The 26,304-nt window shown below is 32.8% G+C and overlaps 1 protein-coding gene across 11 annotated transcripts in view; it reads left to right on the forward strand.

Moving 5' to 3' along the window:
* LOC143235440 (uncharacterized) overlaps positions 1-26,304 on the forward strand; it is a 203,066-nt gene that overhangs the window by 137,010 nt on the left and 39,752 nt on the right. For all 11 annotated transcript variants that reach the window (XR_013019190.1, XM_076473605.1, XM_076473610.1 and 8 more), the window contains 11 exons: positions 430-531; positions 6,248-6,351; positions 7,174-7,368; positions 8,491-8,550; positions 9,518-9,617; positions 13,989-14,159; positions 15,468-15,549; positions 21,560-21,692; positions 22,374-22,420; positions 23,038-23,152; positions 23,756-23,862. Coding sequence is in view for 10 of the 11 variants with exons in the window: in XM_076473605.1 (XP_076329720.1) it covers positions 430-531; positions 6,248-6,351; positions 7,174-7,368; positions 8,491-8,550; positions 9,518-9,617; positions 13,989-14,159; positions 15,468-15,549; positions 21,560-21,692; positions 22,374-22,420; positions 23,038-23,152; positions 23,756-23,862 (1,216 nt within the window). In the remaining variant the exon portion in view is untranslated. The remainder of the gene's footprint in view (positions 1-429; positions 532-6,247; positions 6,352-7,173; positions 7,369-8,490; positions 8,551-9,517; positions 9,618-13,988; positions 14,160-15,467; positions 15,550-21,559; positions 21,693-22,373; positions 22,421-23,037; positions 23,153-23,755; positions 23,863-26,304) is intronic.

A 26,304-nucleotide genomic window follows, 5' to 3' on the forward strand; every position in this document is an offset into this window, starting at 1 on the left:
CAGAGCCCTCTCCTCATTAATGCAGCAAGCTTTTACAGTAAGACATGCAAAGTCTTATATGGCTTAATGTAGGGAAACATGTCTGATATCTTCTTTTTTATAGACCTATTCTTTTTCTTGTATGAAAGCTTTATTAAACAGAAAAAGTTATGAAATCATGAATGCTGAAAAGTAACTAGAGTAAGATAAATGAAAAGTATCCACTCTAGAATATTTTGTTTCTCTGCAACACATCCACACTACAGCATTTTTAACTCCCTGTAACAGCACACTTCTTGATTGGGTGTTTTTCCCTGTGGTAAATATTATATGTCTGTTCATATTTTGAGAGCTGATATGTCTTGTTAGTATGATACAAAGCATAGTTAATGTATATTACTACTGTTTTTTATTTATCTGTTATTACTTTATGTATTCTATTGCATCCAGAACACATCCCAGTCTGCCCAGAAGAACAGTTGAATGGTTTAATATGGAACCTAACAGTTGCAAATTCACGATTTATACACCATTGTCCAAAAGGTTTCAAAGGTTAGTTAGTTTAATCTTGATATGTGCTTCTAAAGTACAGGTTTAGCATAAGCTAAATAGTTATAGTTGTGAATACATATATGTTTATTGTAAATGAGATAATATGGATTTTATACGACTTTGTGCTGGTATAGTTATCCTGATTATTACTGGAATTGTTGAGACATTTGTATACATAACTAGAGGAGCACTAAGTAGAGTGCATACCTATTCCCTCCAGCATTGATTATATTTGGGTTTCAGATTCTCTCCATATATGTGTCATTATCTATGAACATGACTAATATTTGGCATTACAGTGAGGAATAATATGCTACATGTATCCATGAAGTTTCATCAAAACCCATTTAGCCATTTTTGAAAAATTTTACTGGCACACACATACAAAGAAAAAATGGCACACGGGAATGAAAACATAACATCCATGGTGGAAGTAGTTATCATACTTCTTGGTGTATCATGTCATATAAGTGATTGAACATTCATATTGCATTAGAAAGGAATAAGATTTTTTCTTGCTTTGTAGTTACCATCCATTGAAAATTATAATTTACTTCAGATGAACTAATGTTAATTGCACCATATTGTTTTGCAACTGTATTTTGATTATTACATTTAGCATAGCTCTAATATCTGATTGTTAGACTAATGTGTAAACAAAAACTTGTCAGTTTATCATAATATATTTGTGAATTTCTTTTATCGATAAACTTGATAGAAGAATTATTTAGTTTTTAATAATTTGTGATTTTATCTTTTCATTCTGTAATGAAATAAATTATTTTTTATGTAACTAAATTGTCATTTAAAAGTAAGGACTAATGTTTGTTATTTAATGTTTATAAAATTAAATTGTTAAATATATTTACTATAATCATTTCATTTCTTTATATTTTTTAAGGTCATAAAGCAGATTTACATTTGATTTTTATAGTGTTATTCCATTATTACTCCATATCCACATACATTTAAATTTTGGTTTACTATACCCTATGAGTAAATCAAATAGTGCATTTTAGTATAATTTATATGTATGTTGTGAAGTGTAACCTTGTTTTAAACATGAACATCATATATCAGTTGTTTTTGTCTGTACACAATTCTAAATCACAAGGAGTTATGACATTATTAGTGCTTACATTTAGTTCACAGTTATATTGAAAATAAACTATTGAATAATACATTTTTCACTTAGAGTCACACTACTAAAGCTATATAACAATAAGCACAAATTTTGCAACAAAATTGCTTTTTTATTATTTTCATTTTGAGTTTACTTACTGATTTAAATATGTAATATTACAAGTTACAGCTTTTACAGTAAGTAAGATTTGTTTTTAGAACAGATACTATGTTTTAACTGTGAAGGACATTTACCATTAAAACTTGTATACTTGAGAATGATTGCAGCATTGATTGAAACAACATGTTTAAAAAACAAAAGGCTCTCATTTCAATTTTCCTTCACATAAGTAAAAATGGCCACTTTAATACAATGGAACTGTCAATGTTTCTGTTCTAATTTGGATGATGTCAAAGAGCTGAATGGTTCTCTTCATCCTGTATGTCTTTCCTTACAGAAAACATTTCTGAAACCTGCCAGTACAGTGATGGGGAGGTGACACTACTGATCGATCAACATGTGCCCACCCTGTCTTGCCACTCAGTATACCCTTGGAGGCTGTAGCAATCCATGTTTCATTGGGTCATACCATTACTGTATGTTCTCTCTACCTTTTTCTTGAGGAGACCTATGATTAGTCAGACCTTGATGCTCTCATTGAACAGTTGCTGTCTTCCTTTTTTAATTCTGGGGGCTTTAATGGAAATAATCCCCTCTGGGGTGGTGCTGATATTGATAAAAGGGGTTGTTCTTAGATTGTATCCTTTCTCTCTTCAATACTGATGCTTACTTTCATGCACTTAGTCAGTCTTTTACTGCTGTCGATCTCTCTACTTCACTTTTCTCTCATTTCTCTTGAGGGGTTGACAGAAACCCATGGAGCAATGATCATTTTCCTATCATATTGAGGAAGATTGGCTGTGGTCAGTGCCATCCAAACCATCTGCTATGGTAGAAGCTGGACCAGGCCAACTGGTCCTCTTTCACTGCTCTCTGGGAATTTGATCCTGTCATCATCTGTAAACCATCGACAGACGACTGTGTGCCAGCAATAACTGACTGTATTGTCCAAGTAGCTACTCAATCAATTCCTGAAACCTTGACACGTTTCCCACAGTATTCTTGTCCATGGTGGTATCCTGCTTACCACATGGCACAGAAAGCTAAAAAACGGCCTTGAATACCTTCCACAGATATCCCACACTTTCAAACCACATCGCTATTCCATAGGCTTATGCACATGCTTGGCAGGTAAGACGTCAAAGCCAGAAGTAATCTTCGATTAAATTCACAACTAGCATCTCGTCTACCTCCAGTTCCAAAGTGATATGGGACAAAATTCAGAAGGTCAGTGAGCAGTAAACTTCTGCCTTCTTTTGATCTTGTTCTGTGATGACCTGGAAGTTACTAATGTCCATAGCATCACTGATACTCTCAGAAGAGCTTTTCTCATGCATCTAACACTTTTGTCTCATCTCCCATCTTCTGAGCCATTAACATTTGTGCAGAGCAATCACCTCTTTCCTTTCAGGCTGATTGTCTTTATGACTATAATCACCCCTTTATACTGATAGAATTCAGGCTTGCTTTTCATCAGTCTGGCAGTACATTAGTCTGACCTGATGATATTCACTCTGAGATGCTGCATGTGTGTGTGTTTTCTTATAGCAAAGCTAAATAAGGCTGTCTATTGAGTCCACCAAGGATAATTAGATGCTGTACCATCTCTCTCCTGCCACTCTTGCTATTCTGCTGATTGTTTTTAATTGGATCAGGCAGGAGAATGTTTTTCCTGATGCTTAGTGCCATGCTATTGCCCTCCCTTTTTCTAAGCCTGGGAAGGGTCCCGAGATTCCTTCAAACTACTGTCCAATTGATTTGCCAAACTATTTCTGTAAGATCTTAAAGATGATGGTTAATGCTCATCTTTTTTGGTTCCTTGAATCAAAAACCTTCTCTCGCCTAACCAGTGTGGGTTCTGATGACAACACTCCACCATGGACAACTTGATTCTACTTGCAATGTCTATCAGGGAAGCCTTTCTCAACCAATAACATCTTGTTTCTGTATTTTTTACCTTGAGAAATCTTATGATACTGTATGAAGGTATGGCATCCTGGTTGCGTGACCATTTGCCCATTTTTATTAAACATTTTTTAATGGACCAGCAATTCTAAGTCCCTGTGTGTTTGACACTTTCCCATTCTTTCCCACAGGAACTTGTAGCCCCTCAGGTCTATGTCTTGAGTGTCACACTTTTCATTATAAAGATTAATACCATCAGTGGACAACTCTCCCCTACAGTTGCAAGTGGTCTCTATGTCATCTTGTATCAGTCATTGAACATGAGGTTTATTGAGCGGTAGCTACAGGCTGCACTTAGTTGTTTACTGAAGTGAATCACAGCAAATGGTTGGACTGCTCTAAAACCATTTCCATGCACTTTTGCCACCAATGGGGTATTAATCCCTACCCCAAGCTTTGTCTCAGAGAAGTTGTACTTCCTGTGGTCTCTGATACAAATTACTTGGGGCTTATCTTTGACTGTAAGTTGATCTTTATTCCACACTTCAAACAACTACATGTCAAATGTACAAGGGCACTGAATATCCTCTGTATCCACTCTTCCACCTCTTGGGGAATGGATCGATGTTATATGCTAAAATCTATCATGCCATCATTTGATCAAAATTGGACTATGGGTCTCTGGTCTATAGATCTGCCAAAACCTTGACTTTGAAGATGTTGGACCCTGTTTACCATCAAGGGCTTTGGCTCTGCACAGGGATTTTCCACACTTCTCCATTTCAGAGCTTATACACTGAGTCTCAAGAACCTCCTCTGCACCTCTGTCATTTGCAAGTGTCTTTACTATATGCAGCAAAACTTTGATTCTTACCACAGCATCTCACCTGGAGTTGTGTTTTCCTTCCTCAGTGATCCAAACTTTTTCAGAATAGATGGTCTTACATTATCCCTTTTAGTCTTTGTATCCAGGTGAAGTTGGTTGAATTGAGTCTGTCCTTGGATGACATTGCTGTCTTCACTGGTCAGTCCATCCAACCATGGCTTATTACCATCCCCCATATGTGACATTTTTTTGAGTCATCTGAAGAAAGCAGATACTCCTGATTGAAATTTCCGTCTTCTGTTTGATGAACATCTTTTGAATTATCTTTCAGTTCCCATGGGCTCCTCCATGGTTTGTTGGTTGCACACAGGATTCCCTCTACAGTTTATGTGCTCACTGCCAAACTGTATGATATTTGTCTTGCCCTGGATCATGTAGAAGCTATGCAGTACATGACTTGTACTATTTGTATCAATTCATTGAGCGACTCTACTGGCCCTGAAATTGCTTAACATTAGTTCCCACCCTGTTCTTGTCAATATTGAAAACTGATTAACTCATTTTTTTTATCTTATATTTTTATCCAGTTCTCCTTGATACTGGGCTATGTTGGTATTCGTGGGAATGAGCTCGCTGACACTACAGCTAACTCTGCCTACTCTGGTGCTATCATGGCTGTACCTGTCCCATATATGGACTGCTGACCTGTGTTTAAGGCTCAACTCTGCAGTTGACTTGGAGTGAGCAATGTGATAACAAGCTTTTTGAGATAAAACCTTCTACTGGACTTTGATTGTCTTGTTTCTGTAAGGAGGAAGTTGTCCTAACTAGGCTATATATTGGTCACAGTTTTTAACTCATTGTCTTTTTTTTATCTGGGACTGATGCACCAATATGTGGTCTGTATGACACTCAAGTTACAATAGCCCACATTTTACTGTTGTGTCACTGGTACCAACTCACCTTTTTAGACATATTTTTACCACGGGTTCACCCTTGATGTTAGACAATGTCATTGAGGATGGTGACACTGTCCACCTCAGTCGTATTTCTAAATTTTTAAGGGCCACTGGCATTTTTAACTGCATTTAAACTTTTAATTCAAAAGTCGGACTCTATTTTGTTTTAATGTGGTTCCTTTTTAAACATTTTAATAATTTTACTTTTGTTTTAAATTTTTTACTAGTTGTATGGCACAGATAGCCTAGTTGCTTTGCACCAATAAATGCCAACTAACCAAAATTATGTACATTTATGTATATGTAAAAACATTATCAGTGTAAAAATATATTGTTTTTCTTTTTTGAATACTTGTACATCTTGTAATAATTCTGAATGTGATTGAATTAATTTAATTTGTATGATTGACAATGGATGTATTTTTATATAGTTAATGCAAGGTTAGTCTTCAAGCTTATCAAGAGACTTAAATATTTCTTAGTTTAGTTTAAATTGTTTATCTTGCATTATACTTTGTGTATATTTAAAACAATATTTACACAAATCACTAAGCAGATAATCAGAAGCTGATTGCCAAATAGTAAGTATGGTACGTAATAGGCTAGGTACATATTTTAAGTAAAAAGATATTTAAGTAATAAATGCTCATATTTTGTTCACATTTTTTTACATGTTTACTAATTTATGTGAAGAATATCTTACCTTATTTTTCCATGTTTTTACTAATATTTCATGTGTGTATTTCCCAAAGCTATACCTTATAAGTGTTTATTTTTAACTAGGAATTGCAACTCGATATTGTAACTCAAAACAAAACACAGCAGAATGGGGAGACCCTGATTTTTCTGGTTGTTTGTCAAATCTGTTTGTTGAGATTAAAAATAAGGTAAGATTTATCTAACTTGCCACAACTTTCTTGAACATTGAAAATTCTTAAAACCAATTAATATAATGTTTCACTGGAAGTCACAATGGGTAAAATGTGAAATGTTTCAACTTATTACCTGAAAAGGGTCTTGAAATTGATAATTTAGTATGCACTTTACTAAACTTCCAACATTGTTTTTTAAAAAATTTGTAATATTTTATTGTTATATTATATTTTCATAGGGATTTCAAATATTTTGAACAATAATTGTGTTATCTTGTGTACTTGTTACTTATGATTATATCTACATTATAATCTTGCATTTGTACAAAAAAAATGTTTAAGCTTGCCAAAAATAAACAGAAATACACAAAATAATCCATGATGATGAGAAAACCTACCTGTAGAGAAACTTGTATATGTAAAAAATACACACAGTTATGCTACTGTAATTTTTGTTCTTCTGTGGATTTTCTCTGCTAGTAGTCAGTAAGGGTTGGTATATTTTACTTTTTTTATTAAAGTGTCTTTTTTTTTTTCATTAAAGGTTGATGGGGTCAATTTGTTGCTTTTATTTATATGGCAAATTATGGCTGTGGATATAAAGATAAATCTGATACCCTATATTGAATTTCATCAGTCATTTATTCCAGTTCAGTTTCCTGTATTTGTGATAATTTTACCAAAATTTAATTAATGCCTTAGGCTATTTTGTTGACTCAGAGCAATTTTCCAATTTGTTGGAAAAAAAAAACTGATTTGATTAAATGAATAATTAAAAATGGCTTTAAGCTGCACAAAAATTAATGTATTATGGTTTGTTTTGTTTTTTGTTCTCAGTTTAGAACTTTAGAAATAGGTTATGTCCAGAACAACCTTTCATCTATTCTGACTGAACTAAAACAGTACTTACTGAGCAGAGCTGGAAGCATGTATTCAGGAGAAGGCGAGCCTGTGATTGATCTTCTATCTGATATTCAGATATTTCTCCGCAAACAGCTGAGTTACGATTCTCATAGTGAAGATAGCCTAGAGGTGAGTTCTTTGGTTGAATTATAAAACTTCATATAAATGGGAACCATAAGTTAAAAAGCTTAAGTATATCATTTAAATGTTTGCCAGGTATTCAAATAGGTTGTGTGGATTTTTGTGATCTTTCTTCTGCCTGTTAGTTTCCTTTCACACACAATTTACATGTAAGTGTTTTAAGGACTTTCTTACAAGAAAAAAGAAGTTGTTTGACCTCTTCATTCTTCTCCATACTGTGAATTTTTTACTGAAACAATAACTAAGTATTAAATGCCATAGGCACTACTGAAAAGATTTTTGAGGCAGGATTTAATACTTTCTATTTACTCACGATTTAAAATAATCCTTTTTAAATTTGTTTTTAAAAAAGCAGTATAGATCAAAGAAATGCACTATTCAAAAATCCTAGTAATTCATACAAACTTATAATCTCTGAAATATTTTCAGTTTAGTCACCTTATTTAATTTGAAGGAACCAGTTTAATAAACTATCATTTTAATTCTAATTTCGAGTCATTTAGTTTTAATTAACTTGTATATTGTACAACTGTTACCACAATGTGAATTCATACTTTGTAATTACATAATTTTGAAGAATCTAAATGGATCTGCATTCATCATAGTCATTTGTTGAATACTGCTAACTACATATTATGAAATAAACTAGCTGTTATGTAAAAAAGAATGCATTACTACAATATATTGAAGCTTTAGACAACAAATTAATTCATGGTAAAATTAGCTGTGAACTATTTTAATTTTAAAAGTTTTGACAGTATATTTATGAATTTTTCTTTCTTCATCTTTATTTTGTAATGTTTCAAGCTTCAATCTTAGTAGAAAAAGCAGAATGGAAACAACAGCAATATGAGAATTTCACTTTTCTATGCTCATCTTTGGTAATTACCACACTGAGACTTGAAATGTTTTAAACACCTCATTTGTAACTGATCTAATATAGTTTTCCCATAAAGTGTTAAAATTATTAACAGTGTTATTGTGTTGTGTCAAGTCCAATATTTGATAAAAAAATAGCTTAAACCTCATAGCCAAAGATGACTGTTGATATTATCACATAACAGTTTATTAAAGAATTCAACAAACTTAATATGTTAAATCTTTTAACAGCTAATTTTGGATACAACTTCTATTCTCTTGAGTCATGAATATCTGATCAAGAAACAATCAGTAAGTACATAATTTAATTGAATAGTGTAGTGTATAACAAGGAAGGTTAAGATGCATCAGTATACAATACATATAATGATCAAAGGATAGTTGATTTTTATAATATTATAGATAGGAAAAAGTAAGATCACTTGTATTCTAAAATATATTGTTAATTACCCCCTTTTAGTTCATTGTTATGTGAATCCAGCATCTTATGATTTGTAAAGCAAATGATTGATCATTCAGCATATGCTATACGTTGTGACCACCCAGAGGTTTTCTTAATTGTCACTTTGACATGAATCACAGAATATAAAGTGCTTCAGGAAATTTTTGACATATGGCTGGTCCTGAAATAAGATACTTGGGTGTTTCATGCACAGTGAGCCACTAGGTGAATGAAAGCTACCCAATCACAACAGCTGTTGCAAGTTGACCATAAGTGGTATTAGAAGAATATGAAACTGCTTGAGTGTATGGATAAGTTAAATCATGCATCACATACAAAATGAGCAGATGACCATTGTTTATGATTTTGTCTTTACATGATCTTAAGATGCCTGCTTCAAAAGTGGTCAGATGTTTACATCTGCAACTGGCTAATATGTACTTGTTAGAATTTGTACAGTGTGTAGGTGGAATGAGTTTAACTGAAATATTTGTGATACAAACAGAAAACCAAAAATGTTTTTAATGCATTGTGTTATGGCTAGAATAAGCTGAATAATGAACTAATGACTACACAAATCTTTTAAGAAATGTGTATAATAATCTAGTGATTTTGTGGTATATTTTCTTTTATTCTTTTGATTTATGCAACATCTGGGTTGCTTTTTAAGGAATCTAATTTGGAAAATTCTTTTTGTCAATACTTTATTATTTTGTACTTCTACATAAATAATTTCCTTAAATTACCTTGTATTCATGCTTGTTTTACCTGATTTAAATGTATTTATATCAAATTCAGTTTTTCTAACATTTTCAGAAGCTTATAAAAATTCATCAACATATATTAGAACTTGGGCTGATGAGAGGATCTATTATACCTGCTGGAGAGACTCACATTTTTCATAGGGATACTTTAGGTGAGTGTATGACTGTTAACTAAATATGTTAGTGACATGATAATTAAGAAAGAACACAGCGATAAATTATTTGACCTCCAGAAAAGTAAGAAATTCATGGATGTGATATACAAAAGTATACAGGTGAAGTACTTTTTTTGTTTTCTTTTAAGGATGAAATGAAAAAGACAGAAATGGTATCAAATAAAAATTAAAATAAAACTCTTTGCTGCTGTAGAAATGAAGAAAACTGGATGCTTGTGCTAACTGTTGTGTTGTTGTAAAGTGTTGAAGTTAAACTGTAAAATAAATAACATAGTTAAACAACACTTAACTACATAATACAATTATCAGAGACAATTCTACTAAATATTAAAATAATGGGAGATGAAAAAATATTTTTGTTAATAAAGTTAATATATAATCAGTAGTCACTAGTATCTCAATAAACAGCAAGAGGACTTCATGGAAGTTTTCTCACTCTCAGATAAAAATCAATTGATTGTTCTTCATTCTTCAAGAAAAGAAATAACTTTCTGAAACCACCAAAACTGTATTTATGGCATGATTTCTTTCTGTAGCTGGCAAATTAGAAAAAGGTCACTGGAAGGTTGAAATATCTCTGTTCCATGTGACATTGCAAGATATCCTCATTACACAAACTCAACATTTTATAATGTAATGATTCCAACAGAAGGTTCCTTGACCAGTCAAGTTACAAAAAGTAACATCTCACAGAGAATTTAACATGGCTGTATTTAGACTGAAAACTTAAAATTGTCAAAAATGTTATTTATAAGGCATGCATACCATAGGAGAATAAAGTATATGTTATAGTAAGAAGATCTCAATTTTGTACAGTACTGGAGAAAGAAGAAATCACTGAATGAACAGTTTCTATTATTACTGTGATCATGGTTATAGAAGCTACTGTTAAAATCATATCTTACACATAAATAGTACATACCAAGCACTTTTTGGCAAATTCAGTTGTTTAATCAGTAGTCACATGAATGCACTTCAGTTTGCTTATTACACACACTGGTATTTGTTGCTTTGCTATTGATGATGAAAATTGTTCATCATATAGATAATTAAAACTTGTTTAGTGTCAGATATACAGAGTATACTACTTGTGTTTATTTTTGTAGTGTTTTACTAGGATAACAACAAGTACAACAACTACAGGGAATGAACTCCTGATCAACAACACTATGCATAAACATTAGAGGAGGAGAATATTTTGTTTTTCTTTGTATTTTACGGGACTAATTCTTCCATACTTACAGAATGTAAATTTTGACACTGTGATAATGTGTCACTTATCCCTGTTCCTAACTGAATGAGCCAGGGTGAGAATACTTATCATTTTTTAGAATTCCCATATATTTAGGGTCTGAATTAACTATCACTATCACAGTACCTTATGTAGTGTTAAACTATATAGAAAAGCTAGCATGTGGTACCAGCATATGCAAAAATAAGTCAATTTAATAGCACTCCACAAATAAACCTTGATAAAAACACTATATATTAAATTTTGTTGTCATACCATGGCCCAGAAAAACAGAGAATTGTTAGTATAGCTGAGTGTTTGCATGAAAGCTTTATGTGATGCTGGTTGGACTCTCTGGTAAAGTTTGAAAGATTTGGTTCAAATTGTAGGTGGTATGTCCAGCAGAAAAAAGGTGTAAGATACTAACCAATGCATAACACATACCACGAAGCATGGGGGTGGCAGTGCAATGGTTTGGGGTGTGTTTCTGCTGATGTGACAGGAGATGTTTGCAAAACAGATAGAATAATGGGCCAGTGCAGCTGATCCATCATGGTATATCATGTGATTTGTGTATTATTGGTAAAGGATTCTACTATCATGAAGATAATGATCCCAAACACTAATTCAACCTGTGCAGAAATTATTTAGCTAAGAAAGAAACTGCTGGAGTCATTCAAATGATGCAATGACCTCAACAGAGCCCTAATCTTAACCCTATTGAGCAATCTGAGACTTGATAGATCAAAAACTTTACAAATCAAAAGTTATTTCCAAATAAACTTTACTGGAACATATTAGAGACAGTTTTGTACAATCCCAAAGGAAACTTTGATGAAATAGGTTGCAACAATGCCCAAAAGAATGTCTGCAGTTATTAAAGCAGAAGGGGGGACACAAAAATTATTAACTGTTTTCTGAACTCAAGCACTTCCACTGAGTTTCTGTTGTATTAAATATGAAGATTAATCAAATTTTCATGTTTCTCTCGTGATCTAACTTCCATTGTTCTTTAAAAGTAGCCTAAAATGTAATTTTTACTTTGTCCTAACACTTTTGTACCGTACTGTATATAATGTAAAAACTAGCAAAAGGATATGTTGGTACTTGATTGGTTGCAAATAGTCAAACAATTATGACTATTTATTATACATGAGGAATTTTAAAGCATGAGAAACCTTAAATGTTATACTATGTATATCCAAAAATAAACAAATTTTATGTTTATCATATGCTTTCATTTTATTTACCCTGTACACAAGTGAATGTAAAGCAATTTACACTTGTGATAATTTTTCACCAAATCAGATGTTAAGGCATTATTGAAGTACATTTTATCCTGTTCTGTAAGAAAATTTTATCATAAAATTTTTTAACAAGAACTTGTGACTTGAAATAGTAACAGGGCTCATGTACTGTGTGTCTAAGTCAAAGACTTATTGCAGTAAAGTAAAAGAGTTAAGGTTAGATGTGTTTGTTACTTATCTTTGTATCACATTTTTGACATCAGGAGATCTGATGCAAGAACACTTTATCAAAAAAGTCTTGAACTTCTATTTGAAAACTATACAGAAACAAGTTGCAGAATTAGAAATTGGTTTTAAGTTATCAAAGTCAGCTTGTAATTTTCTAGTATATGTTTTACTGATACTACTGTTCATGAAAGAAACTTTTCTTCTGTTATGCTGATAACCAACAAAGCCATGAGAAGAACAGGATCTAATAAAACCAGTTTTTATGTGAGAAACATTTGATCTCTGATGTTGGTAACTGAGAATCACCATGAGAAGAACATTTTTATGTAAGAGGGGTGTAAATCAGACTGAAATCAAAGTGATCTGACATTACAACACAAATCGTAATCATAGTAAGTGAAACATATTCATAGGACTGATGTAAGTTCCAACCTAAAAAAGAAATATAAATATTCTTTCCCTTTTTTCTTGTTGAAATTTGTATAGAAAATTTGGACCACAGCAACAAATTGAGATCCCAGTAAACTTAGAATTACACAAGTTAATTTGGTTTAAAGAAATTTTGAAAATAAAACTGTATATATATGTGAACTTTAACTTAATTTGTACAGTAATATCCCATTTGGTGCTCAGGAAAGGTTCCTGAGAACATACCTCTGAACAGGATCATTTTAACAGTACATATATGGGGATATGTAACTGGAGGCATTGTTTCTTACTTGTGAATGATGTACAAACACTTTATTCAGATACTGGTAAATTTAACACACATTATATTATTATCACTGGAGAAAAGCAAATTTTTATTAGTCTTTTATCTTGTTTGGTTACAGAGTCATCAAAGAGAAAATCTTGAATTCCCCTGCCATGCCCATCTGTCACAACTTCTCTTACAAGATTTGTTAATACATATAGTTCTCTCTTTTGTTTACAACTGTGTTAGGCATAACCAATAAACATACAAGGTTTTTGTCTATCAAATAAGGTATTATATTAAGTTGTTTTCTGTACAAAGATTTCCAGATCACTTCCTAAAACAATGTCTTTTTCTCACAGAAATGATATTGTGTAGATGAATGATGTTTTAATGACAGATATTGCATTACCAGAAACACCAGAAAAATTGTGATAGTTACAGAACATTGTCTGTTTTTTTTGCAAGTTTTTGTTCTATGTTCTTTGTTGCATTGTTTTATTAAGTAAAAATTATTTAGTGCATACTATTATTAATATGGAAAAGTTGTGTTAGAGAGTTATGGATTTTTTCTCTCTTTTGAAAATAAAATCTTTAAAGGAGACAAGACTTCTATAATGGGTCAACTTAGGGCAGGGTTTTACTGTACTGATATGATGCAATCATTCTAATTTCATTTTTTATCATTACTTTTCTATATGTAAGTCAAGAAACATGGATTTCTATAAAAGTTAAGAATTATTTAAATCTGGTGTCAAGAAGTTGGTACAGTAACTACAACCAGTGAAATGTCTTGGACTTGCAATTAAACCTAATTAATTATAGAATATTTTAATTACATTATTAAGTCAGTTAATTTTGAATTGTCAATAATAGATATCAGGCAAAACTAATAAATATTGTGTATATATTCTGTCAACTTTATTGCCTATGTTTCATGGTTTCAGTTCTTGAAGTGAAACGAGTAGCTGGAGGTGGTGTACATGTCATTTCTTTCCTCGGCATCCCAGTGATGGAGTCTAATCTGAAGAAACAGAACGCTAGAAAGTCTAATTGGTTAAAAGACAAATTAAACTTGACCTTTGACACACAGCATCTGATACCAAGTTTTGAACAATGTAAGATATATTCCATGTTTTTATCTTACTGTACTGTGCATACAAATAAATAATTTTGACAAAGACTTTTGTTGGTTTTTTGTTAAAATGTCTTAGTTATCATTATGAGGCATGAAGTAACATGGTTGAAGGTTTAATCTGGAGTTACATAACTATATTATAGAAATGTGGGGATATCACATCTTGTTGAAAGTAAATGTGTTCATCTCCATACAACTGTTGAATTGTGGCCACATTCGATATCTGAAGCACATTTAGGTATACAGGACTAGTAACTGTTCCATCAGAAAAGAATAGTCAAACCAAATTCGTGGGTGACAAACTACAACAGACCATAAGTCCTTGTAAATTCACATCCATTTATACATGAATGTGTGGATTATCAAGAGACCAGTATGTTCAATTGTGATGACTGACTGTGTCATTCAGCTTGAATGTAGCCTCATCAGACCAAGCAATCTTATTGACAAGCTGTGTGTCTTTGTCTGAAATCATTCACACAACTCTAATTCTGCAGTCAGGATCATCTTCATTCATGGAATGTAAGAGAGTCTGAGTGTAACATTTCCAATCTGCACACTTTAGGATCTGGTTTACACTTGTCCTACTGATTCCTTTCTCACTTGAGGAATTTAAGAGTCCACTTAATGCTGAAGGAAATGTAATCTGCAAGAATTAGACACCAGAAGGAAATAGTATACAATACTACCCACAAGTCTTTTTAACACTTTTCAGTTAAAGTTTAATGTGGCCATATATTTAATAAGTCTTTTACATTAAAATACTGCAGGAAAACTTATTGTTTTGAGTAAAATTAGTTTCTGTGTTTACTTTGATTAGAAAAGGAAGTATTTGGTGTGATTTATTTTTTAGGTTAGAAAGAGCATTAGTAAAGATTAGAACATGCTTGGTCATTACGTACTGAAGTGTGAAAAGTTTTGTAAACTTTATTAATGTAAGGGATAGGATAACCTAAATCTTACTTGTCATTCACAAAAAGGAAAAAAAAAACTTAATTTTATTGAGCATATTTATCCATCACTCTTTGTCTCATAGTAGTAGTCTTTGGCTGTAGAAATGCAATTAGGCTTAATATACCTAAGAACAAAGCTATTTAGGCCATAATATGGATTTAATTTAAGTAGTTGTTTGAAATATTACAATTGAGGAAATGCAGTAGTACTCTTTCCAAACTGAATCTTTCAAAAGCTCTTCAAGGATAATATTTATTTACCTGTCTTGTAAGCTAATTCACTAACTTGTTTAAGTATCCCTTAATGGTTATTTTTGTTCATTCTTCTATTACAGTGAATGAAAGTATAACTGTGGCTGCTGTATTCTATAAAAACATATCAGTATTTTTACCTGCACGTGTCTTGGCAAGAAATGAGTAAGTGTTATTTTACTTAAGTTGAAAATATTTTTACAATAAAATGCTTTTTATAAAATATGTGTTTTATGGCTAACAAAAATATCGTTTTAAAAACCCTACATAAAGAAATCTATATTATATTAAGAACATTTTTGTCTCTGTTGTACATGCCCCCGCTAGTACAGCGGTATGTCTCTGGATTTACAACGCTAAAATCAGGGGTTTGATTCCCCTCAGTGGGCTAAGCAGATAGCCCTTTGTGGCTTTGCTATACGAAAAACAAACAAACAAACTGTTGAACATTACTATTTATTTCCTACTTTTGTTAAGTCACGATATCTTTGAAGTTTTATTTCCAATTATCAAAATATATTTATGATTTTATGTATAGACTTTCAACGTAATAAAATGTTATCTTTTAGCTGTTTGAGAATAAAAATAATTTATTTTACAAAAACATTAAATATGTAAATTATTAGGTCTGACTTGCTACTTTTGACCAGCCAGTTAAAGTATAGAAAACAATGTTCAAAATTTATTGTGTGAGGCAACTTGTGTGTTATAGATGACTTTATAGTAATAGAGTCAATGGTGAATGTTTCTGGAAACTCCAACCAAGCATACTGTGAAATATAAAGCTCATCTAACTTATGTGAACAGTTTACGAAATTTAGATATATCATTGTGCAATGATTGAATCATTGGTGGAAATAACCTTGGATAATCTGGTTTCAGTTACAACTGACATCAAATTTTAATACTTTATCCAAAAGCTGCACTACAGTTGAGATGTCCCACTTATTTAGGTCTTTCAAGAGTTGCTTCTTTGTCTCTGAATGCCCTGTGGGAATATTTTCAGTTTTGGAAAATTCACCATGAAAAATATAACTAACCTTGATGAAAAACCAATCCAGCATTATTATTTTCTCTTAGATAAGGGAGCTGGATGGGAAATAAACAACTATAACACTTATTACCACTTTATTGCAAAACAATCCAATTGTTTCTTATAACTGAGGATGCAAATCACTGAGCGTAGTGATTTGCTGCCACTAGGGGGTCTAGTGGCATGTTCTCTCTGGAAAATGGTGAAAAATATATACTCAGTTCTTTTAAATTTAAGAATTAATATTACCTAATCCATATATATTATTACTATTAAAAGTGCTAAAATGGTAGAAGTTACGCACACAAACAATCTGGATATTTTCTTGATTATCTCAATGCTGAGATTTTTTTTAATTTTCAAATGCTTTTACACTTGTCTTGGGCCTTCATGTAATCTAGGGCATTAGAGTTACGTCATACATTAATTACTTGATGAGTATGCTGGAAGAGGTGACAACTGCCTATTGGAGAAAAAAACACAAGTGTAGAGGACAATGTTTCAAAAGTCTTCTGTCTTTTGTTGTCAGTTCAGTGTGTTCAAGCTGTTGCAGGCCTTTCATAGTATCCTGGTGGATTGTAGAGGACATGCTGTGATTGTTTTTTTATCCCTGGCTCTGATTGGTGGAATGGCTGCATGTGACCTCAGCTGACTATATCCATGGGTTACTCACCTCTAATCCCAAATCTCTTTTTATGGAAGGCTTTATTGTGTTAATGTAGAAAGATTCTTTAATTATTTTTTTCTTGTCTTCCAAAATTTGGTTGTGTTAGAGATTCTAGTTTTGTCCAGTTGACAAGGTGTTTTCTCTAATAGCTGAGTTTTGTTTTTTCCATGAGTCCTTTGCTATCTATGTTATTCTTGTTCCTAGCCACCTTCCTGTTTCTTAAATGTATGTTTTGTTTCAGGAAAATAGAAATTTGCTATACTAGATTTTTGTGTTTTTTATAAGCAGGTTTCTGTTTAGGTTTCTTTAAAATAGATATTACTGTCTTGTAAGATTTTCATCAAACATTTGTGTTGAAAGTTTTTGTCTATGCCTTTGAGTTTTTCACTGACATTTTGAATATTGGAGATATAAGTAGTAGTAGTGGTGTTTTGATGAATGTATCATCACAAATGTTTTCTGCTATCGTGTTCAGACATTGGATTATACCATGTTTTATGGAGGTTGAATGATAAGATTGGAAGTGTAGGTGTTTGTCAGTGTTGGAGGGTTTTCTGTATACAGTTCTAGTGATTGTTCTTCATCTTTGTCTGTGGTGAGTATGTCAAGAAATGGTAGACTGTTTTGTTTTCTATTTTCATAATTAACTGGAATCTTTTCTCTGTAGAATTGATATATTCGAGATAGGCTGGTAATGTTCATAATTGTAGGACCAGATAACAAAGGTAGTATCAATGTAACATTCATAGATTTGTATGTATGAATGAGAGGGCTCTTTTTCCAAATTCTTCAATGAAAACGTTTGTTAAAACCACAGAGAGTGGTGGTCCATGGCAAAACTGTCTGTTTGTCCATATAATACCTTGTTAGATGATTAAAAATAAGTTGATTGTGGGTAATGCAGGGTATTTGGAAAGTCACTGTGCACTGATATGTTTATTAACAGACATGTTTCAATATAGAATACAGGAGGTAAATATCAATGACAATTATAAACAATGTTGAAAGTGACCCCCGTTAGCATCAATACAGGCCTGGATTCTTTTTATTTTGTTTCTAAACGCCACTATCAGTTGCTGGTTTGAAATACACTGAATAAAATATGATTAGAAAACTGCACAGTGACTTTCCGAACACCCTGTAGTTTATAGTTTCATGATAGTGTCTTCTGTATGAGTTCATTGTGGTAGAGTGTTATCATTTAGCAGATGATATCTGGTCATGTGAAGGGTTTCTGCTGTGAAACATTGGTAAATAAGTCTGTGACATCAAAACTGACAAGAATATCTTGGGATATATTGTGTATCTGTCCAAGGTGTTTTATAAAAGTTTTGAAGTAGTGAACCTGATGTTTAGTACTTCCTTGTAATAGAAACAGTGTAACTACGAAGAAGGTAGCCAGTTAATGGCAAAGTTGGTTTGTAGCACTGTTGGTGGGTTATAAAGGTATGTTATGTTTGTGTATTTCAGGTAGTCTGTGAAATTGAGGAGGAAAGTTTTATTAAGTTTCTTGAGTTTTTTAGTATTTCATTGATGAGTTTCTCAGTCTGTTCTGTAGTCAGTGGTGATATTTTTTATACTGGTGTTTGTCTAGTAACTGCTTGATGCAGGCATCATACTCATTGAAACCTAGAGTGACTGTACTGTCTCCCTTGTGTGCTGTTAAAGTCTTGACTGTGTTTTCTCGTTTTAGATAGTTCTGTACACTATATTTCAGTTTAGTGATGTTAGGTTTAAGTTTCTTAGCATTCCTGGTGATGGAGTAAGTTTGATGTCAAAATTGTTCAGTCCTAGATATTGGAGGATTTTGTGCAGTAGATTCTAAAGTTGTAACTATGTATACAGTTGAAAGTATGCTAGGTTTGTATGGTGAAGCTTAGTCTTAGGTTAAGGATTTTATTTTCTGTATCATTTAGTTGTCTTAAACTGAATTTGCAAGTTATGTTTATAGTCATAGGATAATAATTCTTCGTAAGTTTGTTGAATTTTTTGGACCTGTTTCTTCTTGGTGCTTTTTAAGTTGGATTTATAGCATTTGTTATAAAGTCTTAAGATGTCTAGTATTCTTGTATTTGTGGTGAAGAGTTGTTCAAGTTCAGAATGTTGTGTTCCAGAAGGTGCTTTCTTTATGGGCATTCTGTGGCTACCATTGGTTATAGCCACATGCAGCCATTCCACCAATCATAATTTGGGATAACCAACCAGTCATAATTCATCCTCCACAATAACCTGGAACAGCTTACATGTAATGACTTAAAGAAGAAAGGTGGACGACTTTTGAAATGTTGTCCTCTACACTTGTGTTTAATCTACAATAGATTTTTCTGCCAATTCCAGTGTACTCATCATGAATAATCTTTCTAAACAGTCTATAAAAGAATACTGAAATAACTTACTCAGATTTCATGTTCAAAACCACTTACTACTCACATTGTAATCAATATTTTCTCTTTCAAGAAGTAAACTACTAGTGCATGTCAAATTATGATATTCTAACTCAGCAGTTGGCCATGTGATGATGAATGACACTGAGCTTAACTGTATACCATATGTATGTAGTTGATGTATTTTTTTCCAAAGAAATATGTTAACTGTTATAACATTGTGATATTCATGTATGCTGTGCTGTAACATATAAATAGTGCACTTAGGAGTTACATATATAAGAAAGCATAACACTATGAACAACTTATATCTAAATTAGAGGTGTTTTCACTAACAGATTGACTATCAGAGTATGTAAAAATATTGTAATATGATAAACCATTATATTTGTCACTCAATATATATATGCATATGTTATTTGTTTGGTGCATGTAAATTGTGTCTTGTGTGTAATTCTTAAACAAATATTCCCTGGAAATCCACAAGTCTAGTTTGTTAAGTTGAGTTAGTCAAAACAAATTTAATTTTTTCTGGTTCTAACCAGAAACTGAAAATCAAATATAATCTAGCCAAGCTTAATGGGATCTGGAAAAGCAACAACACTGTAACTGACTTAAATAAATCTTCTCAAAAGGTGATGGTTCCAGTTTAGTTGAATCATGCACACTCACTAGTGGGCCCGGATAACTATCTTTGTAGAAAATCTGACTCTGTAATTTTAGATTTTGAAGCAGCTTATGCATGGCCAAAAATGAACATATTTATCATACCTTCAAAATCTCATTTAAGCAGATTGTAAAAAAGTTGTGATGATGATTTCTGAAAGTGCAGCATGAGACACTGATGACACTTACAAGGACCACTTTCTGAAGCTCATCATAGATGTTAATTTGTCTTCTTTATTGATAATTGCATGATAGGTCCATTTGGACAGTTTCAAAGGTAGAGACTGTTAATGATACAGAGATATCAAGTTGTGTTAAAATATATGCTGCTTCATAGTTGGAATTTGCATATAGATAACTTATTTGTAATTTTTTCGTTGTGTTCTGGATCATTCCTCAAAAACTGAAGAATATCATTTATCCATCAGTAAAAATCACATCTAAGGGAATAATATAAAAGTTGAGAGCTCTTACAAATCATGAAATTACTAGTAGATATTGCACCAAGGAAGTTTGATGAATACAAGCACATGTATTCATTTTATAATGCTATTCTCACTTGAAAATTAATTGCTTTTATGCTTTAGTGTGACAAATACTTTTAAATTCATCCTCTTTATGCAAAGGTTTTTCATTAACAGTCCCATAATTTCTCCACATAACTTCAAAACAACTCAACATTGTACAAGAACATGTGATTACTGTATGAGAGTGTAATGTATCATCCATTTTCTAAATCAAGTTTAATATAATTTTTTAATTATTTTTTGCAAATTTTATAGTCAAGTAATTAAGTTAAAGCAAGGTAATTTTAGAAATCAAATAATGTATAGAACTTCTGTGTTTGTTAAGATGTTTTTATTTCATCTTAGGCTGCTAGACATCTCAAACAAATTTTAATTACATTTTCTTCTATTTACCTATATATGCTACTCTCTATCCAATTCTTTGTTATTTTTTCTGTTTATTCTTCCAAATATCTGTCCTCTTGGTTTTGTAATAGTCCATATCTTAATTTCCTTGCCTGTGTAATCAACTAAACATTAATTATTTTGCTTATTTATTCAAATAAATGTGTTTCTTATTTGTTCTGCTAAGCTTTCACATTCTTAGCTTTCTAACGTTCATCAAAATGCTTATTATTTTTATCAGTTACAGTACTTTTGTGTGTTATTAATTTAACTTTCAGAGTGCATGCCCATACTTCCTTAGTTAATTATTTACTTATAACTAGTTGTCAGATAATTATCTACACTTATACATTCTGTCAACTGTAACTTTGCTTGCATATGGTTTATGTTTCTTTCAATTTTATTAACATTTAATAGCTCTTTCTCCTTGTTTCCATCCTATGTATGTTTTATTTATTCTGTAACTTAAAATTATCTCAATTGCTTAGAGATATTTTTGTTTTCCATGTTATAGAGAGAATGATCAGGTGCATCAAGTGTTTTCACGAGTTGTAGGTGTGGCCATGAGATCAAGAAGGAATCTAACTGGACAAGAAGCTGGTTCTCTTAGGCTTAAGTTAAGCCTCGAACCAAACAAGCACATTCTGGTATGTATACACATTTAGCAAATCTTATTTTGCTGAATTTCAGTAAGAAATGTTAGGACATGGTACTTTACCAGAATCTTTATTTTACTGATGTAGAGTGTAGGTATAAGAAGCAACATCACATCAATCATTAAACTTTAGAAGAAAATACTAAAATCATTCAACCTATAATATTACAGCATCTTTAGTAGTGCTATACACCTATTACATTTACTCAAAAGTATCATTTTACAGTGTCTTTATTAGTGTTCCATAACTAACATTTACAACATCTTTATTGGTGTTCTATGCCTAATACATTTACTCCACCTGGTGTTTCACATCATCTTTGGTAGTGCTCTATTCTATTAGATCTCAACCAGTTTGTTTATAATATTCTTTATAGTGCTCTAAGCCTATATATTTGCTCAACCAATTATTTTTTTGGTAGTGCTCTAAGCCTGTATATTCATTTAACTTGTTACTATACAACATTACAACTTTACAACAATTTATGGCAGATCTGTTGCACATCAGAGTTTAGATCAGTCTAATATGTCAGCTGCATATACCATAAAACATAGGTCCCTTTTTTGTGACTTTACTAATGAATATGGCTTTGCTTTATACAAACTCGTTTGTGGTTAACTGAACAAATTCATGAAACTCTTCAAGTAATTTCTATATTTATTTATATTCCAGGACTCGCACCATTTCTTAACTTGTGGGCGTGTTGATCATTCACATGAGTAAGTATATAAATTAACCTTTATTTCTTCAGTTCCCTTTTGTTTTCTCAACATCCTATTAAGATATATCATAATACTCTGATACTGATGAAGAAGTGGAATTACCAGAAAATGTTGTAGTATGGTAGCATGTGGCTGTCAAAGTTGCCTATTTCATTCACCTAAAAGAAAGGTTGGTTTATGTTGTAAAAAAAAGGACATAATGATAAAATGGTTAATATGCTTTGTACTTCATGGCTTTTTAAACATTTGCTGCAATAGGCTGTGATGTTTGTATTGCTCTCATGTGATTAGCTGTACTACTTGTATTTCTTTCATGTGCCTAATTGTAGTTATTCTTGTATTGTGTTGGAGTTGAGTGTTTTTAGTTTATTTAGTTTTTTATGTTTACTTTTGAGGTATTTTAATAATTAACTCCAAGAAATTACATTTGAGGAAGCCAGACAGGTATAAAGTTTTCCTGGACATGATTGTAGTGACAAAAGAGATTAATGCTTATAAATTATTATTTTATTTGGTTATAAAGTTTTCCTGGACACTGTTATAGTGACAAAAAAGATTAACATTTATAAATTATTCTTTAATTTGATAATTTAGATTTACAAATTTTTTTCCAGAAAATTCCAATATTTCATAGACGGATGTCATCAGAGTTATGTGGATAAGCAAGTAGTTTGTATCTGTGATCGAACTGGAACTTTCACCTTGCTTCTGGCTTCAGTTCCAGAGGCTGTAAGTATAGAATTTATTAAAAATAAGTATGAATATATTTATTTGTTAACTTCTTTTCAATTGATTGTTAATGCTTTAAACTTTGTTGTGTTATATAAGTTATCAAAAGAAAGATCTAACCATATTGTTATATAAATACAGAGTACTGCAAAATATTTTAGTAGCTAGAAGGTGTTTAATTTACATGATGAACCTTTATAAAACTGTTGTTTTAAAATCCTTCTGTAAGAATTGTATAATTCTGTGAAAAAAAAGTGGCCTTGAAATTTTCTTTTTTTTCCATTTATTGTTTTTGTTTTATTTATTCTTTATTAATTTTAAAAGCCCGTTGTTCATGTTATAATTTTTTTACACACGAATTAAACAAAACAAGTTGTTTTTGTACTTTAATACTTGTTATCTCCTTCATATAGTTTCTATATCATAAGTAACTGTATTCATGCATCATTTGTGGTCTTAACCAACTTTACTTAAAGTCGTGTATTTTGTATTTAAAGTGTTTTATTAGTGTGTTTAGGATGCTATAATGTATAAAAGCTTTGTACATGTGATATTTTTATGTATATGTTGAATATTGTAGTCGTCATCTCAACATACTTTCAGGCAACTGAAAACCTTCTAGATGGCTTTGAAATGATTGCTGGAATTGGCTGTGCTGTTTGTGTTTCTTTCTTGTGCTTAACTTTAGTTATCCTTGTGTTGTGTTGGAGGTAAGTGTTTTTTCTTTACACAAAAAATTTTTAACTTATTTTGAAAAAGTACTTTTTATTGTAATAAATGTTTTTGACTTTTAATTACAGAATGAGCAATTTCATCCCATAATTATTATTGATAAAATTGCTAACAGTCCTGGAAAAAATTATTAAAATTAAAGAAAAATTGATGTACTTTATCTTTTCTCAGGTTTGAATGTTCTTTTCTATTAAGTTATTACACCCCTGGGTGTGGATTCCTGTACGTGGTGAGAGGACGTCCCAGGGAAGGTTCTGTTCTTTCTGGTTACCTCCTCTGGGATCTAAACATCCACCCACCAGTTTGCCATGCATGGCGACCCGTGAAGGGGAGGAGAGGATCCTAGTGGTTAAGGGGTCCAACCCTAACACACCACTTTGGCCTTGAATTCCTGTAGACGGGCGACCTTTGGGTGGCTCTCCTTGGGTCAATCAGCTGGTCCACTTGAGCTAGAGTCAACCAAGTACCAGTGTTGGATGTTCTCAACGGGTATTGTGGACATTGTGTCTGATGCTGGTGTTTGGGTATAGTGCTCACGAAACCCTGGCGTTGCTGCAATGTCCTTGCATGACACTGTAGTGCATCCCCTCGTAGGGCTCCATGGTAGGTAGAGTCAGTGGGTACCAAAATTTTCTTTTTTTCCAATGGATCCTCTTATGAAAAATTTATATAAAATAGTGAAAAATAGTCAATAGGTAAACGACCACGTCTTGAAGACTGAGCAGCAATTTTCAACATCTGTAACACACGTACCTCATTTTCTTATATTACATTCTCTTTCAGAAAAACCTTTAGGGCAAATGTTCCCCTTTTTTATTCAGAAGGGACTAGAGGGACTTGCTGGCTCTGGTGACATTGGTAGAAACATCCACATCTAAGCACAGTGAACTCCTGTTACATTCAAAGGTGATTAGGGATATACCCATTGAGGCTACACCCCATGCTACTTTGAATTTGTCATGAGGGGTTATTGTTAAGAGGGATTTGAAGAACATCCCTGAATCTAACATCTTTGCTGGTTTCTCCACTCAAGAAGTTTCTGCAGTGAGGCGCATCTCCACTCGCAAAGATGGAGTTACACTGCCCACAGATATCCTCGTTTTGACATTTACATCACCACGTGCACCTGCCACTATCAAGGCAGGTTATCTAAATTGCACAGTATGGCCGTACATTCCAAACCCTCTCCAATGTTTCCGATGTCAGAGTTTCTGCCACTCAAAGACGTCATGTTGTGGTTCCCTGACATGTGCTCATTGTGGTGGCAAGGACCACGATGCCCATGAGTGTGACACAGACCCCCATTGTGTCAACTGCAATGGTTCTCACCCTTCCTACTTTTGTTCTTGCCCTAAATGGTTGGAGGAAAAAGAGGTGCAGCATTTGAAAACGACTCATAACATTAGTTATCCCGAGGCTCGGAAATTGCTGTCCACCACTTCATCTCGGATATATGCTACTGCACTTCGTTCCACAACTATAGTGGGAGTGCAGACAGATCTCTCTGTGCCTCCAAAAGAATCGTTTTCAAAACAAATGAAAAGCCTTTTGACTTCCATGATTAAAAAGGTTGATAAATTAACTTCTACACCCATCTCTGTTCCTCCCATACATTCCAACAAACCTCAAGATCCACATCCTTTGGTTTCAAATACAGGCATTTCTTCAATACATCTTTTTCTCCCACCCCAAGATGCAAAACAATCATTCGTTCACATTCTCAGTCACTGGAATACCTTTCCAACAATAAGGACCTGCCAAATTGACCCAGAGCAGGATCAATGGAGGTTGATAGACTTCTTTTGAATAAGAACAGCAAGGAAAAAAGACGTGGTTGTAAACAGAAGAGTTCTTCAGCCACTTCATCTACCCATCATTAAAAATAGCCACCTTGATACAATGGAACTATCGAGGTTTACGTTCTAATCTGGATGACATCAAAACACTGATTGCTTTCTTCCTTCCTGTATGTAACATTTCTGAAACCTGGCGATACAGTCACCTTTCGGCAGTTTTCTTTGTACAGAAATGACAGGCTGTGTGATGGACAAGTACATGGAGGAGTGGCACTGTTGGTTGATCAGCATGTGCCCACCCTATCTTTGTCACTCAACACACCCTTGGAGGCCGTAGCCATCCGTGTTTCCTTGGGTTATACCATCACTGTTTGTTCTCTCCACCTGTCACTTGGAGAGACATGTGATCAATCAGACCTAGATGCTCTTGTTGAACAGTTGCTGTCTCCCTTTCTAATCCTGGGGGACTTTAATGGACATCATCCCATCTGGGGAAGTGTTGTTATTGATAGGAGGGGTTGCTCTGTAGAGCATATGCTCTCTGATCACAACCTTTTCTTTTAAATATTGGTTCTTCCACTTATTTTCATGCACCTAGTCAGTCCTTTACCACTATTTATCTCT

Source organism: Tachypleus tridentatus, chromosome 12 (assembly GCF_004210375.1).
Source record: "Tachypleus tridentatus isolate NWPU-2018 chromosome 12, ASM421037v1, whole genome shotgun sequence".
Lineage (NCBI taxonomy): Eukaryota > Metazoa > Arthropoda > Merostomata > Xiphosura > Limulidae > Tachypleus > Tachypleus tridentatus.